Here is a 20,444-nt window from a genome sequence, read left to right on the forward strand (position 1 = left end):
ATGTACTTTGATAATATGTTTTATGTTTATTAATATCAGTAAGTTTGTATCTTATTAATATGTGTACACAAGCCAATGCCTTTCTTTTAATTTTTCTGTCATGGTTCGAAATTGGTAATTTATATACCGTTCTACGCTTGTTCTGCGGTAGGCGGTCGGTGTAAGTTGGGCGGGCCGCCTAGCGGCGCACGCGCATTTTCCCATCCCGTCTCCACAAGCGGGGGTTGTCAACACCATAGAAAGAAATACACATCAGTGATTTGAGTACACGCTGCGCGAGCGCACGTCTTTTAGAAAGGTATCTCGCTTTGACACGATTTTGTTTTGTTATTACGCGAAACGTGACGACCCCAGTGTGATGTGTTATGCGTGTGTGATATCGAATTAATAAGCACTTAGTTACATGGAATAAATATAGAGTTGCAGTGCTAAATATATTGAGGAATGCCTGGACACATGCCTTTATAAAGTTTTACTCTTAATTTTAGGTAAGTTCTTAGTTAAGTAGTTGAACTCAATTCGTTAAATATGATAAACTACACTTACTAAATTATTACTAAGTAGGTAGGTGACATACGAAACTATATTAAAATTTTTATAGACCACAGCGAGTACTTTTGTATAAACTTAGGTACCACTGACCATAGGAGGGGTTGTTTGTTTGCTTCTTTAGATAAAATATAGGTATTGATTTTCAATTCATACTTGTATCGCACATGCACATAGGTATCTGCAAAAAAGCTACTGTTGTGTATAATGCCGTAACGATCTGATGAGAATCTTTGGATCGGAGTATCTACCTACCGTGAAACTATCTAACATCTAATTAAAAGATTTTTAGTTCATTTTCAAGCAAGTAAACTTTTTAGCAACTCGCTTCGTTAACCAGAGAAAATGATACTTCACCAATAAGCATCTTCAAGGAAAAGAAAACTTATCCGTAACATACAGGAATGCCATGTACCCATTTGTCAAAGTATATCTAATGTTTCCATAATACTAGCAGTCTAGACTTATCGATACTCGCCCCCTTATCGCGCAATAAATAGTTTCTTTATAAAATATCCAAACATATTTTTTTCCAGAAAAATCGTTTTCATTCACAAAACTATTAAATGTAGGATGTGTGTAAAACTTAAAAAAAAAGTATATAATGTAGTGTCTAAAGTAGGCTTTTATGTATTGCTTTTATGTATATAACTATGTATTTATTTAGTTTGAGTATTTTATTTATTGTATGAAGTCTGTGTAATTTTATATTTATAGTTTACTTATGTAGTTTATTTATTATATACTAACATCTGTTAGGTGCGCTGCCCACCCGGTTCCATGTTTTTAACTTTCGCTACCCAAAGTCGGATGGAAGAGATTGCTTAGCGATAATTGCTCAACATATTAATAATGTATGTTTCTACTACGAGTACATATGTATTTTTTATGGAAAATAAATTTTATTTATTTATTTTATTTTATTTATCCCATTTTAAAAATTTTGTTACCAAATCTTGGTTTGACGGTTCTCATTCTGTCAAAAATTAATAAGGTGCTATCTGGTACCTTCCATATTTCTTTCGTTTTAATTATATATTTTTTGTTGTGTTAAAATTTCCAGCATTTTGATAAACTTATGCGAAAACATGTAAATGGTCTAGAGTAACTAAGTAAGATTTTGTATAAGATATATGACTGTATGTTTTCTAAATAAAATAAAATAAAATAAAATAAAGATATAATTTGTATTGTATTGTAATATTTACTCCTTAGTAAGGAAGGATTTAGGACTTCCCGCCTGTCATCAAAATCTACCTATCGCATCAGCAGGTGTATGTACCTACCACGCGCGAAATTGTGGCGGGCCGCTAGTGTACTATAATATAAATCACACGAATTGCGAATCAGTTTTGGAATGATGATGTTATGTTTGCTATGATTATTATGTACGTGGTAAGTTTTGTGTTGTGTGTAAATCGCCTCTGCCGATATTTAGCTAACCTTTGAGCGGTATTCTGGGCGCGCTATTTGTATCCCAACTCCGATACCGCTCATAAATAGCTGACGACGCCAACCTGCCATCTTGACCAGCTTCCACTACATTTTCAATCATAGTTGAGATTTTTTCCATTCGACATATTTTCTCCATTTTTCGCAAGCGCCACATTCGAATCCTTTCCCTGTCCTTTCGACTCATTGTCCACGGTTCGCATCCATACCTAAAAGGCAATGCGCCAAATGTAGATATGTTTTATTAATTAAATAGTTTTTGCTATTGTTAGTCTTTGTTAATATCCTGTGAGCGTCTTGAATTTTCATTAATAATACTATCTAAATACTAATGATTATTTCTGACCATGAGGGAACAATCCGTGCTAGTGGTTATTACTGACTGCAAATTGTAGCTGGTTGCAGCAGTTACTGCAGGAATTGCTTTCCGAAACAAGAAAGTGAACCTCCACAACCACAAGTCGAGAGCATTCTACTACTTCGGACAGGCTGGTCTAAGAAGATAATTAACATAATTTTATTGTTATTATCTGGAGGAACGAGATTAAAATAGAGTTATGGTGAAGGGCGGGCGCCTCTGTTTACCTGGCTGCTGCAGCGTGCAGCGGAGATCCCGCGGCGCCTCCCCACACGCGGCTGCTAACTATAATCATAGCTAACACACACTCACCACCGGTGCCAATTTACTGAAGATCTAAAGTGCGACTTATGTAGGTTTTTAGAGCATTCCGTCTTACAATATTTCTGGCGTTATCATGTAATTACAAACATAACCGTGGCTTCCGTATTACGAGTGTATTTGGAACATGCCGTTCGCTGAACCACGAACGCCACCTGTTCCAATCGGATAGCAGCAGAATGTAAACACAGCCGGGAACCGGGGTGAAAACAAACAGCTCTATCATCCGATCTTCCTCTGTGCTGTATCGACCACATGCATCTATTGTTTATCGTATTGTTTGGATTGGTCTTGCCTGGGGCGTGACAAATATCATCAAACTGTTGTCCAGAGAAGGTATTATCCGCTTTTTAATAAACTTAATTTATTTAATCAGTAATCAATACACAAACAATTAATTACTAAATGACCACCTGGTGCTTCAATACGGGTGTGAAGTAAGGGAGGGTCCTGACCTTTTCCCAGAGGAGTGTTTGACACACGTCTGTAGGAAAAGGTTACAAAATCCTTGAGAAAGATGTCGTGCGCACTAGCTAGTACTCTTAAGTATATAGACTAGTAAGTATCTCTTACCTATTGTTTTAAGAATAATACTCGTAATTATTCATCATGGTTTTGTTTTAATTAAATTGTTGGTATCTAACCCATTTACCTACAAAATTTCTGGTGCCGGTGCCCGCCGCGCGCGCCACGCCAAAAAGTAGTAATTACTTAGTAAGTACTTAGTAGTGTTGTAATTACTCGTATCAGAAATTGACACATTTTAGCAAGCTTAATGATATGGTACTAGTTGTACCATGCACCGACTCCAATTTAAAGAAATATTTTTGCATTCATTCTAGAGTAGAGTTATTTTGTATCGGATTATTAATATCGGTGAAATACGGTAACTAGCATAAAAAACAGTCTAATTGAGAACCTCCTCCTTTTGTAATGTGTAAGGCTGTAGGTATCTAAGTATCTTTCTTAATGCCTGGTAAAATTAAAAGCTCAGTTAACTTATATCAAAAGACAAATCTTCCTTTTATCCTGACCTGAGGCCCGTGATGCCATGGGTGTAATTAGGTTGCTATGTATATATGTGGCAAATTAGAAATTAGGTAGTTTTAAAAGGAAGAAGGAATTTTGTAAAGACGATTTATTGATCGTTAAATTAATTCATTGACTACAGTAGATATTAAGCTTCATCAAATGCTGACAGAAACTCATCAGCCACAAGGTTCATCGGAAAAGATTGTCATTTAATGGAAAGTTCTTATAAATTTAGACAATACCATTCCACTATTTTTTTGTACTTCTGTGCCACTAGCAACAAACAACTGAATCTGATCGTGCATGGGAAGTTATTTAATGAGTTTTTGGAAGTGCACACATGTGACGGCAGTGATCTCACATCACGTCGGTACTCCAGATAAGGAGGTGCGTCATAAAGCTGAGTGGAGCCGGGGGCGATGCTAGTGTTGCGGGTCGCGAGTTCTCACGCCCATACATGGTTGTATGGTTTGTACTAACCAAGTTATCTCACTCATGTGGAAGAACAGATAAATAAATAAAATAATTTTAACCGCTCGGTGACCACAGATCATTGTAACATGATTCGAATCATTCAAAATAAAAGAAAGGTACCTAGTACCTACGTTACGTGTGCGTAACTTAAACACTGTATTATTTACTTAAACAGCCTAATTTAACGTTAAAGTTAAAAATCCGTTTAAAATAAAAATATTAGATACCTACCTAGATTTGTATTTTACAGAACCTCGTTTCCAGTAAGTAAATAATCCTGATTTAGTATCTGTTACCCTGTTGCCTAAAACTATAACGAGTGGCGGCGCAGGCGTTGTCGGTTCGTTTGTTTTTAATTTAATGCGTATCATAAAGTTTTTGTGTGCCCGGTGCAGGCGATGCGCCGGCGCCGCGCCGGCCCCCCGCGATAGATTGTCATCTCTCACGCGATCCTCACCATATTCATAATTAATGCACTGGATACGATAATACGATTGGATATATTTTTTGACTGAATCATGTTAATTGGATTTCGGTTAACATGAGTTTGTAGAATGTGATAAATGGACAGATAAAACATGAGGCAGGGAACAGCAATTAATTAAAACAGTGGAAACATCGCCGGGCACTAGGTTTCCGAATAAATTTTAAATAATATTTAATTTATTATTTTTTTGAAGAACTTATGTTACACCTTAACCTACTTGTTCTTCATACTGATTTTCCGCATAATCTCAGTTTCCCCAGAAAATGAATTTATAGGTACTATACAGACAGACCGCTTTATAGAATACTGTACAATAATCAATACATATAATAAAACAGTAGAAAAATTTTATCTGTACATTGAGTGTATTTAAAAAAATATATTTATTACGATGAAGAAATAGTATATCATTAAGCCAAACAGCTGGACGTGGCCTATCAGTCTTTTCAAGACTGTTGGCTCTGTCCACCCCGCAAGGGATATAGACGTGACTATATGTATGTATTTAATAAATAGTAATCGAGCATGAATTTGGAAAAAAAAGAGTCTGTTTGTATGTTTGTTTGTACACGCTAATCTTCGGAAATATTGAATGGATTTGAATGAAACTGTTTTTGTCGTATACATATATAACATATAAGGTATAATCAATTTTGGAATCTGGAACAGCTGATGTCGAACATGATGAGCATTTTCTTTTCCTGAAAAAGAAATGGAAGACCTAGATATTGTGATGTGCAAGCCAAAGGGACCAGCTACACTGTAATGTCTACAGAAATGACTTCGTAGCAAAAGTTGTTCTACCTGATGGTTAGTTTTTGAGTTTATTCGTTACAAACAAAAATACGAATTTTTTTTCTCTCTTTAGTATTGGTACGGATTATTAAATATTTGATGTCAACTGTATGTGCCTTGGGGCTACGCTACCGTGAGAATTTCGGTATATAAATTATTTTTTGTTAATCCAAATTATATCCCATGTAATGCCAAATTTCGTTAAAATTTATTTTGGTGAATTTGAGTAAATTTGAAAACCTTAACCTACGTATTTTCAATAACAATCGGAGTTGCGGGCAACAGCCAGTGAATAATAATGATCGAGCGAGTCAATTTTCATAGTCGTCGTGCTCACTCCCTGCAGCTGAGTGACAGCGATACATGCGTTTAGTTCGCATTCGATGCACAAATTGCAGAAACTGTAAACAGTGATGGTTACCTACATTGAAGTTGCTAAATGCATTTGAGATAGTAGTGACTGATCGATATGAGCATTTCACAGCACGCTATTGAGCAACGAGCCTCGCAAACACAACGTTTCTATTTCCGTGCGGCGGCAGATTGACAGGGCTCTCGCTTAGCACTGACTCCGGGTTTGTTGCAGGGGCAGCAGTGACGGGCCGCACTGACGGGCCGCACTGACGGGCCGCACTGACGCGGCGACATGAGCGCTTATTTGCAGCTGCTTCTGGTGGCCGCGCTGCCCGCCTTCACAGGTAATATAACACACACACAAATTTAAACTTAATAAATATCGTTTGTTAAACGAAAATAATATATCGTTAGAACAATAAAAAATATTCTTTTAAAGGACTCATATATCCCAAAATGTTCTCTGATATATGGTAAGTTTTCAGCGGAAAACTAGTTTCAGTATTAGGTACCAATATAGTTCTGACAAAACGCTTTATTATTTTAACTATCGTCGGAGAAATGATAGGGGAAATTATAACGTGACCACTTACTGGTCTTATCCTCGCTGTGTTTGGTCAAATAATCGAAAGCGTCCTATGTTATCTATGGAGCTCCTAACTTAAAGTTGTTCAAACTTTCAACGTAGTTATGTCTTAACAAATTTATAATTGTAGATTTAAACGTATCCCAAGGTTAATGAACTGATTTTCAAATGCCAGAAATAATGTAAATTGTTATTTTAAAAGGGTATAATTAGAAAGAATGTCAAAGAAAACAAAGGTATAGAGGCGGACAACGATTTGTGAGGTTCAGAACAAGTGCGCGCATTCCTCGCGCGTCGATAACAAAGCGGCGGCTGACAGGTATCGAACAAAAAGAGTTCGCATTGTTTCCGCCAGCTGTCGCCCGCCACACGCCGCTGCAGTACGCCACATCGTCGCACCACGCCACATCACACGACCCTCGCGATTCCCATAAAAGCTTTTATTAGAAACACCGCTTGCTTGAAATGCATTTGGTATGTTGGATTTAAGTATGCGGACAAAGAAATGTGCATATATTAATGTAGCAGGCGTTATTATAGAAGCTGTCGTCAGCAAAACTTAGATGCACCTGCAATTAATATAAATTACCTTAAAGGATCTTATGCATGTGAGATCCGAAAAAAATACAATCGAAGTAGTTTTCTTTAAAGGGATATAGACAACCAAGCTCTACCCAAAGTTGATTATCCCGTACATGTAGCTTCTATTGGTGCACCTTCTAGATGTCCACGTCTCTATCCAGTATCCACAGAGATGTGATGCTCGGAGCGGGAGAAGTCACTCGTGAGGACAAAAGCGAGGCTTTGGCCATGTTGTGAGACCTCAAGACGACTATATTCTGTCAAACAGATCCATAACATACTTGACACACCACGGGAAAGAGGTGGATTACTGTCTCTCTGGTTGTCAAATATGTAGGAGCGGAGAAGATTCGGAGCGAAAATGTAGTGTGTGTAGCGTACACAGACGACTCAAAACAGAGCGCTCTGATGCAATCGTGCGCGGAGACCCGCCTCAGATAACCTGGGAACAGGCTTGGACAAAGTAGTATTCGTCCAGATATTCCTGCTGATTGTAGTTATGGAGGCACCTTAATAAAGCCCTAAAGTAATATGATGAAGGAATTTATAATACCACCTTATTATAGCGCTACAATATAATGTGATACTGTCATCTATTTCTCATTCGGCAATAATGAAGTTTATCGAGAGATGATTAAATATAATTACAGCCTGGACTGAGTTCCCTATTTTTTATTAATATGTTGAGTTGGAATTCAAGTCGAAATTACTTATACAGGGTGACTTTTAATTCAACTGCATAAATTTAACTGTTAAGTGTCTACTGTATCTAAAGGATATTTAAAAACGTTAAAAGAAAAATATCGGTTCATATTTCAGAAAGAACGAAAAAAAGTATCAAAATCCACGATCCTAAATACGTCATATCACCCCGCGACAAATACCAAAAGCGACGCGTAAGATTCAGAGGTCAACGACACAATTCATTCAGCTGAGCGATCTCGACAACTCTGTACTTTACTCGATCTTGATACTAGAAAAATAATTTATTTTTCAGACATTTATTTACATGTTTAGTTTTTATTTGTTTTTGTAGTATTGGTCTGTATTAAAGCGTGTGACGTAGTTTTTGAGGGTTTTTTTTAATGTGAAAATGATGACGTTTGATGTAAATAAAAATAGGCTCAAACGGCTCAGAAGCATGGGTATAGTCTATGTTTAAAAGGATGCAGTTGTTTTAAATGTCACCCTGTATACTTAAACATATGTATTTCGATTTTATGGAATGGTTGGAATTTATTAATGGCAGTATGTATTAAAGATATAATGTGCTATGTGTAAGTACCTCTATCAGTGGGAACTCTATTTAAATGACAATAGTATAAGAATGACGACAGAGGTGGTGCGTGAGGTTGTAGTAACATCGGCCTGTCGCAAGCCGCCGCGTGACAGGGAGCGTCCTCACGACCGAAATAGCGCCGGAGAGCCCGCGCCCGTAACTGTGTCACAGCATCAAAACACTCAAACAGTTCCCTATAAATATGTTTAATTAGTCCCTTTCATCTTCCTTTCTCGACATTTGTTTATCTGGACAGAATGGGGCCGCTCTTGATCTACTCAGCCTTGTAATACACTACAGCTGCAATAGCTCGAAATTTTTCTACAATTTTTTATTTTTGCCTCTTTTCATAAACTGAACGTAATTCAGTTTATGAAAATTTGGGGTCTGTGAAATTATGAAAATTTCTGAACCGAATTCTTATTATCATGAGTAGCGGAGGGCGGGAGGGAGAGAGAAGAGACTATGAAAAAGAAAGAATACTTAATATTTTTTTTTATCAATATTAATGATAACAATATTCAAAGAATTTGTTTTATAACTTTCTTTGGGTTTTACTATATTTTTGTTTTTGTTTAATAAGCAGGTCATTTACTGGATCACATGAATATACTAACTAGTTTCTGCTATGAACAGCACAAGCACACTATCAAACATACTTATCACATGCAGCAGACGTGCCGGCAGTGTGTACACTATCATAAATCTTTTGTTTGGATTTGCGCGGGGTGCGCGCGCGCAGTTCGGTAGCAACCATTCATAAGCGGAAAATTGCTTACTATTTCTGTACTACGCGTAATGTTTACGTTGAACATGATTCTCCCAGCTGTGGTAATGAGAATTGTACTACTTGTGAATTTACAGGATACATAAGTTGGCGCCAACAACAATCGTTCTTGAAAACTTGTACGGGTTCAGTCGGGGACAGATACCCCTGACCTCTTTCGATGTAAACCATTGTTCATATAAATGTCTCCCTCGACAGACATCAATGCTGAAAAGTTGATTATCACAGTTACAACTTAAAATATATTTTTTTTTGTAAAATATGGTCGTTATCTAGCTGTAAAGAATGAAAAAGACTTAAAACAGTGCCTCCTTCTCCTGGCGTTAGTCTGGTTACATCGTTACCTCTCTGGAGAGAAGCGAAAACCTTAACCACAAAGTTGTAATAAAAACAAAAATGAAAGAAAATACTCCACTTACAAGAAAATTATTAAATTTCAATACCTCGCAAAGGAGTGTGATGCGAAATGAAGGTTCGCGGTACGCAAGCGGCGCGGCCGCACAGAGCGGCGCACGTGCGGACCGCGGGACGCGCGCCCGCATCCGGCTTCCGTTGATTCATCTTCTTTATTTTAAACACGCACGGTTCCTTGCTTAATAATAAGTTCACTTGCTTATAGTTAACATTATTTTGTTTTTTAAGTTTCAAAGTAGAACTTCCAGTGTGTTCTTTTTTATTGTTTTGCAAAAAAAAAATTCTTCATATGATTTTCGTCTTCGCTCCCGTGGGAATTTTGGGAAAAAGTAGCCTTTGTTATTTCTATCGTGAAGGTTCGATCAACATTGTTGATCGAAGGGTGAGAAACATACCAACATTTACACAACAAGTCGTTGTAAGTTTTAGAACTTATGTAAGAGAACTGGCAGTTCTAGCGGTTTTGCAGCTTGTAGTGAAGGAGGTGATGGAATGATACTCGTGTGAAGATTGGTGTGAGGCTCTTTATTTATTCTTACCCACATATAAAATATACTTAATGCTTACTTACGATTACTTTGTTAAGTTATATTTTAAAACAATTTTTGATGCAGAAATGGAAGTTTGTATTTTTTTCAAATTTACTAAGAAACCTACTAACATATCTTTAAATGATACTGCTCTGCACAGCATCAGTTTAGTGAACACGTCAATACCATGATGATGTCACAGCGCACGCCATCCGCGGCATCCGGCGCGGCCTTGCGCGCGACATGTGCGTGCGCCCGCGCTTTCGGTGCGGCCGCGTGGTGACTCGTGACGCACCGCCCTCTTGATGCCTAATTACTTACAGCCCTATTACTGGAAACAATTTGCCACCAAAGCAGCCGAGCTTGCTGAAATATTTATTAGTTTTTAGAAATACTTTTAAGTTTATAGGGTTAGGAAATTCGTTTAGGTGCCTTTAAACGGATGCTCGTGTTCGTGACTGTACATGGATAATTATGACTGTATTGGTATTATGTCATATATCTGATTATTTTAAATGACTTATCCTTCAAGCAAGTGTCTAGGATGTATAATGAAAATTTAAATTTGTTAATTACACGGAAAAGGTTTCCATAACTGCTTGTTCCGGGACAGATCATAGCCCTTTAGGAGTGGAGGTTCGGTTGTTACACAGATCGTTTATTTGTTATTCAAACGGAGAACATGACCAGGGCTGCTGTGCGCGGAAGGCGAGGTGGTGTCCGTGTTGGAGAGCCCCGAGTTCACGGGCACGCCGCCCGCGCTGGTGCTGGCGGCGGGCAGTTCCGCGGAGCTGGACTGTCGCGTGCTGCATCTTGCTGATAAGGCGGTGAGTGCTTTGTTATAGCAAATTATCAAGAAAATCAATACATATAATAAGACGCCAAAAATCGAGTGTTTGTAAATAAAATATTTTCCAAAAAACAGATAGGGGGCGCTTAAAAATATTTGAATCTTAATTTTATCATTAAGCTTTAATACAGCTGAACGTGCCGTTTCAGTCTTTGCGAAACTGTTGGCTCTGTCTACCCCGTAAGAGATAAATACGTGATTATTATGTTTATACTTATGTATGTTAAAAAAGAATAACAGAAACCATAAAAATATTTTTGGATTTTTTGTCTGTCTGGTACGTCATAACTTCGAACCTCCTTAACGGATGTAAACGCAGTTTTCCCGGGGGATCAGTAGGAGCGTCGTCAATATTTTATTTTTCAAAATCGGTTAAGAGAAAAAGAAGTTATGGTCACTTGAAAATTAACTTTCAGCACTGCTTCAAAACTATTAAATAGAGTTGAATGCACAATACACATGTAAACCTTTTTAATTCAGATGAAGCAAAATTTCTATTCTTTTTTATCGATATCAATAATGATAAAAACACACTGCAGTTTTTATTGAATTGAAATAAAATAACACATTCAATGTTGGCGTAATGTAGCAGATTGAAGAATTAGTGTTTATTATTTTCAGTTTGAAATCGTAGCAGTCTAATATATAATGGCTTTTTAAAATTAGCACAGGAATAGGATACCATACATAGAATTAACTATTAGTCTATCAAAGGTTTGGATAATATGTTATATATATTGTATGACATTATAAAGTAAATGTATAAATAAAGATATCACATAATCATTACGTCTATCCCTAACGGGATAGACAGAGCACATCTCGAAAAGGCTAAAAGGCTAAAAGTTGTTTGGCCTAATGATGAAATTGAGATTCAAATAGTGAAAGGTTGCAAGACTATCGCCTAAGAGCATGTGTGCCGGGTGGTTCCCGTCACTTAAGTGTAGGACCACTCCATCTCTTGCCCATGGATCCCTTCCCAGGGGTAGGTAATAAACATAGTTTATTCTATAAGAAAGTCGAGACAAGACACACAAATATTGGCTTGAAAATCTACGTCGCTAAACCCATGGTTCATTAAATGTTAACAGTTGTGTGTAACACCAAAATATCTCGTGATTCGTGTCTTCTGAAATACAAAACGCAAAATCCATTAGAGCGGGGGTGTGCTGGTAGCGATAGGAATGCGCGGAAACAGTACTGAGGCGCCCGAATCCGAATATTTGCGATGTTCCCGAGGGACGTCACCGCGTATAAGCGCGCACCTGACGTAGCTCACAAAAATGCGGGTCGTCGACTTTTGGCAGCGAGCGCGGCGCGTGCGGCGAGAGCTACGCGCTTACGAGAACTTCCCGGAAGTACTCGTTGCCAAACATTATAGTTTCAGCAAACCTCGGTTTCTAATATAAAGTGGCGCTTCTCACAATAATAACGTCAAAATGAAATAGATTCGTAAGGCTGCTGTTATAAATAGATTTACGAGTGACTCACACTGATCACAAAATAAGCATTTAACTATTCAACATTTCATGTTTATAGCACACGATCTGCAAATGTTAGAATCTGTGGAACACGCTTGTTCCAATATTTATTAGAATACCCGGGATAAGTATTTAACAAGTAGCTTAATCGTAGTAGGTATGAGTTTTAAAAGACGGTTTAAATAAGTGAATATTCGTAGATATCATGGGTGAGATCCCGTGACCTGCAAATCCTGTCGCACTCCGGCGCGGTGTTCACGGCGGACCCGCGCGTGTCGGTGTCGGTGAGCGGGGCGGGGAGCGGGGCGGCGAGCGGGGCGACGCGCCACACGCTGCGCATCGAGCGGCTGCGGCTCGCGGACGCCGGCCGCTACGAGTGCCAGGTCAACACCGAGCCCAAGATGAGCCAGTTCTTCAATCTAACTGTTCTAGGTAAGGCAGTCCAAAGCTAATTCCTCTGAGACTTGATGCTTCTGAAAAATTATAGCTACAGAGTTACCTCTTTCAATATTATTTCAATCGAGAAGGAATTCTGAAAAAGGCGAGTTTTCTCGTTCTTGTTCTTCTTATACAGGGTGACTTTTAATTCAACTGCATAAATTTAACTGTTAAGTGTACTCATCTAAAGGATATTTAAAAACGTTAAAAGAAAATTATCGGTTCATATTTCAGAAAGTACGAAAAAAAAAAGTATCAAAATCCACGATCCTAAATACGTCATATCACCCCGGCCGGCGGAAAAGCGACGCGTAAGATTCAGAGGTCAACGACACAATGCATTCAGCTGAGCGATCTCGACAAATCTGTATTTTATTTGATCGTGATACTTGAAAAATAATTTATTTTTCAGACATTTATTTACATGTTTAGTTTTAATTTCTTTTTGTAGTATTAGTCTGTATTAAAGCGTGTGACGTAGTTTTTGAGGGTTTTATAAATGTGAAAATGATTTCGTTTTATTTAAAAAAAAAATAGGCTCATACGGCTCAGAAGCATGGAAGTCTATGTTTAAAAGGATGCAGTTGTTTTATATGTCACCTTGTAGATCTTGCCAATATTCTTACCACTGAGTAGAAGAGCGTGCCCTACCACGCGCCTTATTTGAGGACTGATTCGTATTCTCTGCGGATAAAAGTAATTAATATAAAAAAATAAAAATAATAAAAATATAGACATTCCATCTAAATACTATTATGTTATTATTTAAATTTCATGTAAATCAATTAATCATAACATGCCTTACATTCTCATGTCTACATTTCTATTCTAATTCAAAGTTTGGATAATTGTGAAGTTGACGTTATTGAAGAAAACGTTGCACTGCAGTTTGATACCGCTTCTACTACATTGAAGCTTTGGAAGCAGTAGAAAACTTAGTTTAAGGTTTTTTATTTGACGTCAACCAATGTTGTAAAACCTAAAGATATGGCAATTATTAAGTGAGTGAAGATTGTTTAAAATGTACCAATTTTTTTCGATGTTCTTGGATTTGTGGTTTCCGTCTAACCAGAAAGCGTATTTGTGGAGGTATGTATGTAATTATATAAAATGATTTGATTGCAGACGAGGTGGTCCCAGAGACAGTAGTGTCGGCGGTGGGCGGGCGCGCGGTGCGCGGGCGCGCGGGCGGCGCGGCCACGCTGGCCTGCGAGGCGCGCTACGAGCCCGCGCCGCGCCGCCTGCCGCTGCCCGCGCTCCACATCCGCTGGTACTTCGGAGACCAACCTATTGACTCACAGGTATATACTTAGTCATCAATTGGCTACCTGATATTTGAAGGATAGGGGTGAGAAGAAAAAAATCTACGATTCGTAGACATAACGGTAAAAAAACATAATATTTATTGAAAATAACTCTTAATAATTTCAACGGGCTAGTAAAATTTACCGCACATGAAATCACAGTGGACATACTAAAAAAAGTACTTAGTATCTTTCGTCTGCTAAGTAGGTCGAGTATACAATTTGCTGCCAATATGTGGTAGGCAATTAAAAATAGGTCATTTCATCAGGGACAATGTCAGGAAATATTTTTTGTTAGATTGCTCGGCAGTCAATTATTTAGTAAGCGTAATATATTTAGATCAACTAAAAAAAGTATGTAGGCATCGTGGCCAGTGGAAAAAAAGGTAGTTTCCCAATACGAGCAAAGTACATCAACCTAGATTTGTAAACGAAAGCTTAGTATAATGGCGATCCCCAAAATTCACTTTTCATGTCATGAGTTTAGTCCCAACAATACTAATGGTACTCACCATCATATCCGACAGCATGTAAGCTGTGTGGTTTTGGATCATACATCTGTCTGTCATCTGTGTTGAGATGCACTTCATGATGATAATATTGCAGAGCAACCGCGGCGGAGTGTCGCTGGACACGGACCGCTGGGCGGGGCGCTGCGTGTCGCGGCTGACGCTGGCGGCGCTGTCCGCGCGCGACGCCGGCCGCTACCGCTGCGTCGCCGGCCGCGTCGCCGACACGCTGCGGCTCGACGTCGCCCCCTCTACTGAAGGTGGAGAACTCATGACACTAGTGCCGTGTGGTTCCCGACATGTACTAACTTACCTAATTTGTGATCATGGTCAAACGGTGCACCTCATACTTCGCTCCAAAAAGATGGGAATGTAGAATTGATGAACTAGAAAGAAGAAGAAGAAAAAATGAGTTAAATTCTTTTCTGTCAATGTAATGGCTTGCCAACGACTAGATTTTTGCCTCTCGTGATGGAACGACAAAACTTATTAACTTTGCATGATTCGCCGACAGATATGGTTCAAAACTAAAGGTCCTGCCGACTCAACGCCTGAGGACAAAAATATATGTTAAACTGGTACGAGTATGCCACACGAGATGACCAGCACAGTTTGAAACTAAATAAATTAAGACTTAATAATTTACATCGTCTAAAAAACAAATTCATTGAATAATTATGTATTGTATGCGAACTTGGTTTAACCCTAATATTATGCCTCTGTGATGTAGACCCATTTATTTTTTTCAAATATTGTTACTTTATACCTTAGTGCACAATATATTTATTTCAGAGTCGCTGATGGAAGCGATGCAGCGCGACCAGTCCGCGACGGCCGGCCTCAGCGCCGGGGCGACGTCCAGTGTCGCGTTGTGGCTGCACTTCTCGTCGCTGGCTTTACTGCTTCTGCTCGTGAGGTGACGGATAATCGAGGGACTATTGAATATTTTGTATATTTTGAACTGTGAATAATGTAAATAGCCATGTTATTTATAAAATGTGCGTGAATATAGTGCGGTACCTACGAATGTTGTTTCAGTTATATAAATCGCGAGCTGGCACGCGCTGGCTCCGGATATATCGCGGCCGAATGAGACGCTATTAGAGGCACAAACTATTAGCGTGATTGTTTGTTTAGAGAATTGGAACGCACACACGCGTCTTCAGAAATAGACGATATGAGTGCGACGTCACACAGGTTGCTCGTAAATACCGAGTTTGGAGGGATCCGAGGATCGACAGCGCACGTGCGTCCCGCCATCACGTAGGATTCATTTGATTGTCGTCTTTATGGATCATTTTGTATTATTTTATTTGGCAGTTTGGCAGTAACGGCTCAGTTATCCTATATATAAATAAGTGAAACTGATCGTTGTTTGTTGTTTTGTTATTCTATTACGGTCTTCAAGTACTAATGTATAAGTGTCGTTATTTTTACGCACTGAACTGAAAAACCGGGTCGAGTAGGCTCCACTGTTAGGCTTTTCGTGAAGTTAAGATGAAAAGCAGATGCACTGTAGGCATCCCAACGAAAACAGAAGAACGTCGAACTTAGTTTGGAAAACTCATCACCCTCCCGGCGATGACCCTCGGGTCCTCGGCCGGACATCCGCGTATGAACATGAGCCAGAGTAACTTGTGCGTAAATCAAACAGTTACAAAATACTCCTGGTTAATGATTTCTAAAATGAAAACGTTGACGGTAAAAATTCAAGTTTTTACGCGATACAAAATGCGAGACCGTCCTTAGATCTACATAAGGATAATATAATTCAGAATGACACAACACACAGCTAAGCCGGGAGAGGAGACGCCCCCGCCGCCCTGCGTTAATCACTCGGCTGTCGCTAATTAAATTAGAAAAATTACGGAGTTGAGCGGCTTTCCTAATTCTATCAACGTTCGTCTCTGCCTGCGTCGAGAATGTGCCAGGATTCACTCAATCATATTGTTCTGTTACGAAACAGAATAAGCTAAAACTACCAGAAACATTTTCATGTGAAAACCTAATTCTAAGTCTTTACAGGATCAAACTAAACATAATCAAAATAAATGAAAAAGTGGCATTCAAGGCCAAAATTCTAATAAAAAAAAATTATTCATTATTATGGGTCTTTTCAACATCTTTTAATTATTGTCATATTTTATTTTTATATATGCCCTTACTTTACCAGACCTAACTTCACAAACTCTACATTTATTCAAAACGTGTGGCTTGGTCGTTTTGTTTCATACATAATGAAGGCATGCCTGTGAAATCAAAAACAAGGAAAGCCACACGTTTAGACGTCAGGCGTAGGGCGCGATCGCACTCCGGATTCTATTTCCCTTCAACCTTAATATGATGAATAAATGTGTATCAGACACATTTATTCAGCCATAACTAATCGTTTGCCCCGTACTACACCTGCAAAGGTGATGTGCATTCAATAAAGATAAACTGTAATCTAATCCATACTCGTACCTATACCTATAAGTACTTATATAACTCTTCTATGACTGCGTTACTGACTGACAGATAACGCACGACCCAAACCACTGAATCTATGAAATTATAATTTGGCATGTAAGTTCTTAAAAGAGTCTAGTCTAGTAGCACTAAGAAAAGGTTTCCCCAAACTCCCCAGAAACGGGGCCTGGGGGATTTAACGCGGGCAGAGCGGCGGGCGTTCACCAGTTCATAAAACTAGCATAAAGCGTCTCACCATACCAAGTTACTTTTCATTCGCAATATTAGTCCCAGCCCCGCGCAGGCACAGCACCGTATTGTGTGCAGTACAGGGGCCCGGGGTGCGGGGTGCGGGGTGCGGGGCGCGGGGCGCGGGGTGCGGGGTGCGGGGCGCGGGGTGCCGTAACAATGGTAATGGTTAATCACATTTGACTCCAGTTTGTGTAGCAACTGCCGCAGGGCTCTATTATTTATTGCCCAAATATTTTTATGACCCTTTGAACCCTTTGTGTCAACAAGGAATTGTAAATGGTCATAATGGATTTTTACCCCCGTTAAAAAGGGGTGTTCTATCGTGATCTCCAAAGAGGTGAGCGGGGACTGATGGTGATACTTTATCGTCGTGGTGTTTATCAAATAAATGGATACCGGTCCACTAGCACTCTGTCACAAACATTTAGCCATCCCGTTCAATTTGGCCCTCGATGTGGCGACTATTTCCTCTGTCTAAACCTGCACAGTGTGTCTTTGTTCCTTTTTTACTACGCTTTTATTAGCTTGGGTTGTATGTATGTATGTATGTATGTGAATCTTTGAGCTTAATTTTCACTGATTTCTAAACGTCTGATCAACTTGGAACTTTGCACACGTATCAAGGACCGATGACAATGCAATATTTTGATAAGAGTTTCTCATTATCCTTATTAAAACTGCCAGGATTAATAAATTCATTTTTAGATCCTTCGTATGAGAGTAAGAGAGACAGAGATAGCACCAGTGCCAGTAATCTCCATACAAGAAACCAAGAAGTTCTGACGTATAATGAGTCAAAAAGAGATGTAATATATTTCCATATAATGTCACTATTAACCTGAGGCTTCTTTATTTCATCGCATTGCTCCATTTAGAATTACCATTAGAAACAATATTAGAATTAGTAGAATATTTTAAAACAATAAAAAATATATAAGTAATAAAACAAAAGTAATAATGAAAATTGAACAACTAAATTTAAAATAATACAAGAATAAAGTTACTACCTACAGAACTTTGCGATATTTAATACGTATTTAACATATTAATGCAATTCTTGAATTAACATTAGGTATCTTTTGCCCATTTATAATAGCAACACTGTAATACTCGTTTGGACAATGAGTGACAGTTTATTTATGTCAAATAAGTTTTGCAGTAAGTTTTGATTGAATTCGATTCGAACACCTGTAAACTTTCTTTCTGTTGTTTTTTACCGGTGCCTGTGTATTTACCTATTTGCACTTTGTTTTGTGCTGATAACTTGTCGTTATTTGGAGTTTGGAATCTTCCGTTGAGTCGAGCTTTGTTCTTCCGGATATTCGTGTGATTTTATCATCTGAGATTGGACTCTGACTGTGTTTACTGTGTTGTGCAGATATTTTGAAATAGGACTCCTGTAAAAAGTACCTTATTATTTGAGATAGGAGTCCCAAGTTTGTGTTTGTTTTTGTGAAAGACAGATTTTACAACAAAAGTGCCACGATGTCTTCAGATAAACTTTGTTGCGTTCCTGGTTGTAAAGGCAGTGGAGGTATGTTTGAAATATTTTTGTTCCTGTATCAATCTGCCTCTTAATCTTGTGGTTTGATTCCTGGCAAGGCCACAATCGAAAATTATTACGTTTGCTGGATAGTCAAAAATATTATTAACAGTGATTTATCACTATAAAATTCTTTTCAACTGGGTTTAACAATCATCATACATACATATAATCACGTCTATATCCCTTGCGGGGTAGACAGAGCCAACAGTCTTGTAAAGACTGATAGGCCACGTTCAGCTATTTGGCTTTATGATAGAATTGAGATTCAAATAGTGACAGGTTGCAAGCCCATCGCCTTAAAAAGAATCATAATGATGAGAATATTATGAGATTTAATCCAATCAGGCCACATATAACTTTAAGCAAGTTAGTTGTGAAAACCTCCGGCGATGGGCGCATGGTTCGAAAGTCTTTTCTAGTAAGATAGTTATACCAGAAGTGTTAACTTCCAAAAAATAATTGTATAAAAAAACTAAAAAACTACCCGTTTTATTGCAAATCGAACTAAAAAATAGAAAATAAATAATAGTTTAAAAAAAACTAAAACACTACGCTTTTATTGCTAATCAAACTAAAAAATAGAAAATAAAAATTAATGACAAAGGAATTCAGTAGTAGCAAGTCGAACAATCAGTTAAAGTCAGTTGTAGTGGTAATTACCTCGGATTAAAATTATAACAAAATTAAATTTATAAACAAAACAATTTAAATCAGAGTAAAAAGCGTGGGGTGCATTTTACTTCATTTTCATAACTCTCTTGTCATAAATATATGCTAATAGAATGATTTTAATATTTACTACATCAGGCACCCCACGCTTTTTACTCTGATTTAAATTGTTTTGTTTATAAATTTAATTTTGTTATAATTTTAATCCGAGGTAATTACCACTACATACATACATACATACATAAAATCACGCCTCTTTCCCGGAGGGGTAGGCAGAGACTACCTCTTTCCACTTGCCACGATCTCTGCATACTTCTTTCGCTTCGTCCACATTCATAACTCTCTTCATACAAGCTCGGCGGTTTCGGGTACTTTTGACCTGACCCTTTACCAGGACGTCCTTAATTTGATCAAGATACGTTCGTCTAGGTCTTCCCACTCCGACCTTTCCCTCCACACTCTCCTTGTATATCTGCTTAGTCAACCTGCTTTCATTCATCCTCTCCACATGACCGAACCATCTTAACATACCCTTTTCTATTCCTGTAACTACATCTTCTTTCACATCACAACATTCCCTTATCACGCTGTTCCTTATCCTGTCACTCAATTTCACACCCATCATACTCCTTAACGCTCTCATTTCCACTGCATTTATTCTGCTTTCATGCTTCTTTTGCCACACCCAACTTTCACTCCCATACATTAATGTCGGGACCAACACGCCCCTGTGCACAGCCAGTCGAGCCTTTTTGGATAGTTTCTGACTGCTCATAAAGGCATGCAAAGCTCCATTCACCATGTTCCCCGCGTTCACTCTCCTTTCAATATCACTATCATACTTGCCATCTGATGTAAACTTTGATCCTAGATATACAAACTCTTTCACTTGCTCCACTTTTTCTCCTCCAATCAAAATATTACATGCTGTCATTTCTTTCTCCATT

At 38.4% G+C, this 20,444-nt stretch overlaps 1 protein-coding gene across 1 annotated transcript; it reads left to right on the plus strand.

The window, feature by feature from the left end:
• The first annotated feature begins 275 nt into the window (after window positions 1-275).
• LOC106136108 (obscurin) lies at window positions 276-15,579 on the plus strand. Its single transcript, XM_013336557.2, has 7 exons — window positions 276-488; window positions 6,055-6,166; window positions 10,691-10,827; window positions 12,532-12,763; window positions 13,895-14,070; window positions 14,680-14,842; window positions 15,375-15,579. Exons 2-7 carry the CDS (start codon window positions 6,115-6,117, stop codon window positions 15,500-15,502), a joined length of 888 nt encoding a protein of 295 aa, XP_013192011.2. The 5' UTR covers window positions 276-488; window positions 6,055-6,114; the 3' UTR covers window positions 15,503-15,579.
• The last annotated feature ends 4,865 nt before the right edge of the window (window positions 15,580-20,444 follow it).

This window comes from Amyelois transitella, chromosome 16, assembly GCF_032362555.1.
Source record: "Amyelois transitella isolate CPQ chromosome 16, ilAmyTran1.1, whole genome shotgun sequence".
Classification (NCBI taxonomy): domain Eukaryota; kingdom Metazoa; phylum Arthropoda; class Insecta; order Lepidoptera; family Pyralidae; genus Amyelois; species Amyelois transitella.